General features: G+C 42.6%; 2 protein-coding genes across 7 annotated transcripts; one reads left to right on the top strand and one right to left on the bottom strand.

The window, feature by feature from the left end:
* Positions 1-70: 70 nt before the first annotated feature.
* On the bottom strand, positions 71-1,987 carry emc6 (ER membrane protein complex subunit 6). Of its 2 annotated transcripts, none has more exons than XM_071329403.1 (2): positions 1,786-1,987; positions 71-1,633 (listed from the first exon to the last, which is right to left on the bottom strand). In XM_071329403.1, exon 2 carries the CDS (start codon positions 1,595-1,597, stop codon positions 1,262-1,264), a length of 336 nt encoding a protein of 111 aa, XP_071185504.1. In that variant the 5' UTR covers positions 1,598-1,633; positions 1,786-1,987; the 3' UTR covers positions 71-1,261. The 2 variants fall into 2 exon arrangements, with proteins under 2 accessions (XP_071185504.1, XP_071185515.1); XM_071329414.1 differs by having other exon boundaries at positions 71-1,630.
* Positions 1,988-2,147: 160 nt separating this feature from the next.
* On the top strand, positions 2,148-6,510 carry shpk (sedoheptulokinase). 5 transcript variants are annotated; one of them, XM_071329365.1, is made up of 7 exons: positions 2,148-2,409; positions 2,591-2,732; positions 2,842-3,025; positions 3,252-3,404; positions 4,853-5,028; positions 5,303-5,503; positions 5,642-6,510. In XM_071329365.1, the coding sequence occupies exons 1-7, from the start codon at positions 2,275-2,277 to the stop codon at positions 6,034-6,036; spliced, it is 1,386 nt and encodes a 461-aa protein (XP_071185466.1). In that variant the 5' UTR covers positions 2,148-2,274; the 3' UTR covers positions 6,037-6,510. The 5 variants fall into 5 exon arrangements, with proteins under 5 accessions (XP_071185466.1, XP_071185460.1, XP_071185492.1 ...); XM_071329359.1 differs by having other exon boundaries at positions 2,160-2,409; positions 2,815-3,025; XM_071329391.1 differs by having other exon boundaries at positions 2,277-2,409; positions 2,658-2,732.
* The last annotated feature ends 1,757 nt before the right edge of the window (positions 6,511-8,267 follow it).

Raw genomic sequence — 8,267 nt, 5'->3', positions numbered from 1 at the left:
GAACTTGGAAAATTCAGTTATCCTATAGATGTAATAGAGCAGAGAAACAATAACATACTGCAGCAGTCAGTTTAGTGCATGAGAGAAATATTTTATTAGTATACAAATAGAGTTGCTGACTTAGACATACACTACATGACCAAACTTATGTGGACAGCTGCTCGGCCAACATCTCATTCCAAAATCATGGGCATTAATATGGAGTTGGTCCCCCCTTTGCTTCTATAACAGCCTCCACTCTCCTGGGAAGGCTTTCCACTAGACGTTGGAACATTGCTGCGGGGACCTGCTTCCATTCAGCCACAAGAGCATTAGTAAGGTCAGGCACCGATGTCGGATGATTAGATTTGACTCGCAGTCGGCATTCCAATTCATCCCAAAGGTGTTCGATTTGGTTGAGGTCAGGGCTCTGTGCAGGGCAGTCAAATTCAATCCACACCAATCTCAACAAACAATTTCTGTTTGGACCGTGCACAGGGGCATTGTAAAGCTGAAACAGGAAAGGGTCTTTCCCCAAACTGTTGCCACAAAGTTCAAAGAACAGAATCGTTAAGATTCCCCTCCACTGGAACTAGGGCCTAGCCCGAACCCCAAACTATTATTACTCCTCCACCAAACTTTACAGTTGGCAATATGCTTGTGTGCAGCTGCTCGGCCATGGAAACCCATTTCATGAAGCTCCCGACGAACAGTTTGTGCTGATGTTGCTTCCGGAGGCAGTCTGGAACTCTGTAGTGAGTGTTGCAACTGAGGGCAGACGATTTCTACATGCTACAGCACTCGACAGTCCCGTTCTGTGAGCTTGTGTGGCCTACCACTCACAGCTGAGCGGTTGTTGCTCCTAGACGTTTCCACTTCAAAATAACAGCACTTACAGTTGACCGGGGCAGCTCTAGCAGGGCAGAAATTTGACGAACTGACTTGTTGGAAAGGAGGCATCCTATGACGGTGCCACATTTAAAGTCACTGAGCTCTTCAGTAAGGCTATTCTACTGCCAATGTTTGTCTATGGAGATTCCATGGCGGTGTGCTCAGTTGTATACATCTGTCAGCAACGGGTGTGGCTGAAATTGCCAAATCCACTAATTTGAAGGGGTGTCCACATACTTTTGCATATATAGTGTACTTCACATAGCTGTATAAACAGTTAATCTAACATCTTTCATCAATCACCTATATCTACAAACAGTGTGTGGGCAGTTAAACAATATTAATTTCTCTGACATTAGGGTTAAAACCAAAATCATTCTGGTCAACTATATTAGTACACATGCACCATTCCGTAGAGGAAGGTCCAGAACAGGACGTAGGTAAAAAGACCTCCAACGAGCCCTCCTGTGAAGAGCATCCTCCGAGACTTGAAGCACTTGTTCCACCTGCGACTGGCCTTGAGGATTAGAAGAAGGGAGAGGAGAAACGAGGCGAGGAAATAGAATATAAATCCGTACAGTCCTGTGAGTCCAAGGATGCCCGCTGTTGCCCCGGACAGAGCCGACACAGACGTCCGACAGTAGTCCAGCATGGCAGCGTTGCCCCTCACAGCGACCTCGCTGATGAACTGTGGTCCCTCTCGTTTTGCTACGATGATTGAGGACATGTCTGCACTTGATTTGATTTCCAACGATAAAAGCTGCTGCAAAAAAAATGCATGATTGATTACATGTTTTACATAATACATTCATGATCTTGAACAAATTGTGAATCATTTGTCAATCTAGCCTATTTTATTACTAACGAAAGTGCTAGCTAAATTGACATCTGGACTGCAGCTAGCTGGTAACTCACCGAATGAAAAAAGAATATACAGTGCTTCGTTTACTTCACAAACACATCAAATGGACATCGTGTGTCACGTAATATTCCTACACAATGTATTTACTAGCTGCTGGAATGTAATTACAGAAATAAAGCAAATTCAAGCTAGCTAGCACAGCAGACGCGACCCGTCATTCTGAATCGGCCATTTTCTTGTTAAATGCATTCTGGGACATTTGTTTTTGTATTAACTGCTCGCTTTTTATGAAGTCAGTGGATGAATGTGTTCAGTTATCTTATTTTAATCACTCAAATATTTGATTTAATTAAATTACTTTCATATTTTGTGATATTTTAAAGATGTATTTGTTGTGACCTATGACCTTTGTAATGAACTTTGGTCTCTACGGTGTCTGCCTGAGATCAAAATAGTAGAGCACTGTTTATAAACACTGCGCTCTGGATAAAATGTACAGTTATTAATTGGCTAAGGAGTCTAATGCTATCCGGGGAGCAACCATGGCGAAATATGTACTCGGCATAGACATAGGAACTACTTCAATCAAGGTCGTGTTACTTGATATTAACTCAAAAACAGTAACGGATAGCTTCTCTCTGCCAACCAAGGCATATATCGTCAGCGACGAAACGCATGTATGTGACAGGTGACAGGCACCTCTCTGAATCACCGTACATAATGAGCTTTCACTCTTTCAATTGTACAGCCTTTTAAGCCTTTCAAGCTGGTGTGCATTTTATCTCAAATTGGTCATAATCCTGTTGATTTATAGACCTCTTCTTAACTATATATTATATGATTGGTTTTCCTTTGCAGGCCAAAGAGCAGGACTCTGTACAAATCATAACGACTCTGAATGAGTGCATTGCCTCTCTGCCCATAGACAAGCTCCAGAATGTCAGTAGAATTGGGGTGTCTGGACAAATGCATGGGGTTGTATTCTGGAAAGCACAAACAGGTAAAACCATAAAGTGTGTCATCCACTATTATGTGGTATACATTTTTTATGTAGAAATCACAACACTCTTTATTCAAACAAGTCCTGTACCATCACTGTCTACCCTCAGGCTGTGATTGGTCAGGTGGAGGCAGCCGTCACCTCTTCAGCCCTAGAGACACCAGTCATCTAATCACCTGGCAGGATGGGCGCTGCAACAGTGATTTCCTGTCTACTCTTCCAAACCCAGACTCACATCTCAGCATAGCCACAGGCTTTGGTTGTGCCACTATCTTCTGGTACATGAAACACAGGTACATAGGCCTATAATATCATGCCTACACGACTTGGCTGATTTTGAGGAATAGGTTTACTTCATATAAGGCCAGTTGACTCCTGATAAGTACACATGTAGGATAAGTGTATGTCTATTACACCCAGTTTACCATTATCCTATGTGCACTTATCAGGAGTTTACTCTATAGACTAATAGATTCAGAAAGCTTGTCATTATTCTTTTCACTGTGTGTTTGAATGCAGGCCGGGGTTCCTGTCTGACTTCATGGTGGCAGGAACCATCCATGACTATGTGGTGTCCATGCTGTGTGGCTTGGAGAGCTGTGTCATGACTGGCCAGAATGCAGCCAGCTGGGGCTACTTCAACACTGCCACTAACCAGTGGAACATAGACATGTGAACACAATATCCTGGCCTTCTTCCGCTTCTAGCACCAATTGTTTGCTTTTTAGTACAAAATATGTTATTACTAACATACTACATACTGAACATAATATGAATGCATGTGTTGTGTTGTGTGTTAGCTAACATGTACAGGTAACTGCCAAAATAGAGGAAACACAAGCATAAAGTGTCTTAATAGGGCGTTGGGCCATCACGACCCAGAACAGCTTCAATGCACCTTGGCATAGATTCTAAGTGTCTGGAACTCTATTGGAGAGGACACCATTCTTCTACGACAAATCCATAATTTGCTGTTTTGTTGATGGTGGTGGAAAACCTTGTCTTAGGTGCCGCTCCAGAATCTCCCATAAGTGTTCAATTGGGTTTACATCGTTTTCATGTTCATCAAACAATTCAGTGACCACTCATGCCCTGTGGATGGGGGCTTTGTCATTGTATGGGGTCATAGCCATGGTAGCCAAAATAATGGCCTGCCCAGCATTTTATTTAACTAGGCAAGTCAGTTAAGAACAAATTCTTATTTACAATGACCGCCAAACCCGGACGATGCTGGGCCAATTGTGCGCCGCCCTATGGGACTCCCAATCACATCCGGTTGTGATACAGCCTGGAATCGAACCAGGGTCTGTAGTGACGCCTCGAGCACTGAGATGCAGTGCCTTAGACCGCTGCGTCACTCGGGAGGCGCGGGGTCACATGACCTTAAGCATGATGGGATGTTAATTGCTTAAAGACCCAGTGCAATCAAAAACTAGATTTTTCTGTGTTTTGTATATACTTCCACACTATGATGTTGGAAGAATACTGTGAAATTGTGAAAATTATGATAATGCCCTTTTAGTGTAAGAGCTGTTTGAAAAGACAGCCTGTGGTGGGATGGAGTTTTGGCCTGCCTGGTGACATCACCATGCAGTAAATTAGTCAATAGAACAAAAAGAAAGACCGTTCTAAACCTCTCTGCCAATAGCAGCTAGTTTTCAGTTTCCCCTTCCCACTCAGACCACTCCCAGACAGTCCAAGCAAAATTCTTGCTTGAGAATTTGCTCTTGCTAAGAAGCAATTTTTTGTTTCTTTTTGACCATTTTGATCGAAAACAATCACATGAAATGATTTATTGTTACCAAGAAATTATTTGATATTGAGATAAAAACGTCTGCATAGGGACTATAATTAACTCAGGAACCACATCTGTGTGGAAGCACCTGCCTTCAATATACTTTGTATCCCTCATTTACTCAAGTGTTTCCGTTATTTTGTCAGTTACCTGTATCTGTGTGTGTGTGTGTGTGTGTGTGTGTGTGTGTGTGTGTGTGTGTGTGTGTGTGTGTGTGTGTGTGTGTGTGTGTGTGTGTGTGTGTGTGTGTGTGTGTGTGTGTGTGTGTGTGTGTGTGTGTGTGTGTGTGTGTGTGTGTGTGTGTGTGTGTGTGTGCATGCTCTAGTCTGAAGGATGCTGGCTTTCCTGTGCACCTGCTCCCTGAGTGTGTGCCGTCTGGCTGCATGGCTGGTCAGACGTGCTGTGAGTGGCATGGCGTCCCTGCCAGCACACCTGTAGGGGCAGCCCTGGGAGACTTCCAGTGTTCTGTCTACTCCAGCATGATTGACAGGACGGATGCAGGTGAAGAGGGGCAATTTGACCTTTGAATGTCAATAGTATTGCTGAATGAGGATTGAATAAGGTGTAAGCTATATATGGTAACAGCTCCACCTTAAACTTTCCGATAGGCTAGGTGGGAAATTCAGAATTCTGTGCTTACACCTATCCATCTTTCAGATCTACTGGAGTGCCTAAATGCTAATGATAGGAACTAGGGATTGATTAAGCATTTGCTTTTGAAATTAAACTTTATCATTGATTATAATAAGGTAACCGTTTCTGTGCCTCTTTGCAGTTCTCAATATAAGCACCTCAGCCCAGCTGACCTATGCCATGCCACTTGACTTCACTCCGCCAAATATCCCTGATCCCACCTCTTCCATCTCCTACTTCCCTTACTTCGATGGCTCCTACTTGGCGGTGGCAGCATCACTCAACGGAGGGAACGTGATGGCCACTCTTGTAGGCATGCTGAGTGGCTGGATGAACGAGCTAGGTAAATTAATCCATAAACTTTCATCTACTGTCATTGACTTAGTCACAAACCCTGTACGTTTGTGTCACTTGCAGAAGGCATGTTAAGTCCATGAGAGCTACTTAGTCATTACACTTATTTAATATTTTTACCTAATAGAGCTGGAAGTGAGCGACTCCTGCTTGTATGAGAAGCTGATCAGATGTGCCCTTGGAGTGGACAGTAGTGACCTGAGGGTTAGTCCTACCATCCTGGGGGAAAGACATGACCCGCTCAGCCTGGGCCAGGTGTCCAACATACACCCTTCCAACCTCTCCCTGGGCCACATGACCAGAGCGGTGTGCCGTGGTGTTCTGGACAATATCACCTCCATGATGCACCCGGTCTTCCTGCTGGAGGCCGGAGTGCAAAGGATCAAGGGCAGTGGGAGTGCCTTATCCCGTAACGCAGTACTCAGACAGGAAGCAGAAAGGGCGTTTCCTCTGCCTGTGGAATACGGACAGGATGTGGACTCAGCTGTGGGTGTGGCGATAGTCTTACATGACAGAATGTGAATTATGATACACACAGAGGGACTATTTGTTTACTTGCATATTTGAATACTTGAATTGTATTTTTTCTGAATTACTAACAGAGACTATTACAATAAACATCATGCTTATTTTACATTCCAGTGATATCCTCAGACATGTTTTTTAATGAATACTATTGGAAATTCATTGTGCAATCTCCAATCAAGATGATGTCTCACATTTATAGTATGAACTAAAAGTTCAATTAGGCCTATAGTAAGTGGTAATTGGTAATGTATAGTTAACTACAGTAAAAAAAATGTACTTTATTAATGTTTGCATTAGTGCACTTGAAATTTCAACTAAAACATTGTTCTGCTACTGCTAGCTTACATATCATTGTTATTAGTAATAATTACTAGGTAGGATTTTAGTATTGATAATGATTACAACTGTTTTAACTTAATGATTCAATTGTTATGTTATAATGGCATGTAAAATAAATCCTAAATCTTGTTGATGCCTCTAACTATATATCAGTCTATTCTCATCAGCAGAAGTGTTCTGACCACAATATTAGTCACAGGAACAGAGACTCACCAACAACAAAGCATGTTGGTAGATCTGAGAAAAGGCAGACTCTCGGGAAGCTCTGCAAAGTGGTTCTGAAAGAAAGAAGAACTGAATGTTATATGTCATATGAAAGGAGAAGTAAACCCCCTGTGATGAGACCCCCTGTGATCAAAACAATAAGTAAGTAATGAATCATCTGATAATATGTAATTATGTATAATTACACTGAACAAAAATATAAATGCAACATGCAACAATTTTTTTTTCTTCCCCCGAGGTACAGTTCATATAAGAAAATCAGTCAATGGAAATACATTTATTAGGCCCTAATCTATGGATTTCACATGACTGGGAATACAGATATGCAGCTGTTGGTCACAGATACCTTAAAAAAAGGTAGGGCCGTGGATCAGAAAACCAGTCTGTATCTGGTGTGACCAACATTTACCAACATGTTGGTGGATATTAGCGGGAACTGGAACACACTGTCGTACACGTTGATCCAGAGCATCCTCAATGGTTGACATGTCTGGTGCGTACAGTATGCAGGCCATGGAAGAACTGGGACATTTTAAGCTTACAGGAATTGTGTACAGATCCTTGCGACACGGGACTGTGCATTATCTTGCTGAAATATGATATGATGGCGGTGGATGAATGGCATGACAATGGATCTCAGGATCCAGTTGTAATCATTATCATCATGGTGTCTTTGTGCATTACAATTGCCATCAATAAAATGAAATTGTGTTCGTTGTCCGTAGCTTATGCCTGCCCATACCCTAACCCCACCACCATCATGAGGTTCTCATCAGAAAACCTCTCGTCCACACGACACCATAGATGCTGTCTGCCATCTGTCCAGTACAGTTGAAATGAGGATTCATCCGTGAAGAGCACACTTCTCCAGCATGCCAGTGGCCATTGAAGGTGAGCGTTTTCCCACTGAAGTCTATACCGAACTGCAGTCAGGTCAAGACCCTGGTGAGGAGAGCGAGCATACAGACGAGCTTCCCTGAGACAGTTTCTGACAGTTTGTGCAGAAATTCTTCGGTTTTTGGTCTCAGACGATCGCGCAGGTGAAGAAGCCGGATGTGGAGGTCCTGGGTTGGTGTGGTTACATGTGGTCTGCGGTTGTGAGACCAGTTGGACGTACTGCCAAATTCTCTAAAACGACGTAGGAGCCGGCTTATGGTAGAGAAATGAACATTAAATTCTCTGGCAACAGTTCTGGTGGACATTCCTGCAGTCAGCATGTCAATTGCACGCTCCCTCAAAACTTGTGGCACATTTTAGAGTGGCCTTTTATTGTCCCCAGCACAAGGTGCATCTGTGCAATGATCATACTGTTTAATAAGCTTCTTGATATGCAACACCTGTCAGGTGGATGGATTCTTTTTTCAAAGAAGAAATGCTCACTGACGGATGTAAACAGAGAAATAAGCTTTTTGTGCGAATGGAACATTTCTGGGATTTTTTATTTCAGTTCATGAAACATTTTTACTTTTATGTTGCGTTTATATTTTTTGGTTCAGTGTAGATTAATCATCGACTTTTGTGTTATTACATTGTTTTGACGTATACAAAGTATTTAAGAAGATAGATGCCTGTGCCTCTAACTAACTAGACAGTACCATTAGGTCTTATAGGGACATTAGAAAACCTCTGGTCAGTTGTGCAAAATGTTCAAGGCTACTAAA

This window comes from Salvelinus alpinus, chromosome 1, assembly GCF_045679555.1.
Source record: "Salvelinus alpinus chromosome 1, SLU_Salpinus.1, whole genome shotgun sequence".
NCBI lineage: Eukaryota > Metazoa > Chordata > Actinopteri > Salmoniformes > Salmonidae > Salvelinus > Salvelinus alpinus.
Note: the sequence above shows the minus strand (reverse complement) of the source record. Positions and strands in the feature narration are given on the sequence as shown.

What these genes read in the sequence shown, in the direction of transcription:
- shpk (XM_071329359.1), top strand. Translation starts at nt 2,275, where the DNA reads ATGGCGAAATATGTACTCGGCATAGACATAGGAACTACTTCAATCAAG. An exon ending in GATTGACAGGACGGATGCAG is followed by an intron (nt 5,029 to 5,302) that starts GTGAAGAGGGGC and finishes GCCTCTTTGCAG; the next exon opens with TTCTCAATATAAGCACCTCA. An exon ending in TGGCTGGATGAACGAGCTAG is followed by an intron (nt 5,504 to 5,641) that starts GTAAATTAATCC and finishes TTTACCTAATAG; the next exon opens with AGCTGGAAGTGAGCGACTCC.
- emc6 (XM_071329403.1), bottom strand. Translation starts at nt 1,597, where the DNA reads ATGTCCTCAATCATCGTAGCAAAACGAGAGGGACCACAGTTCATCAGC.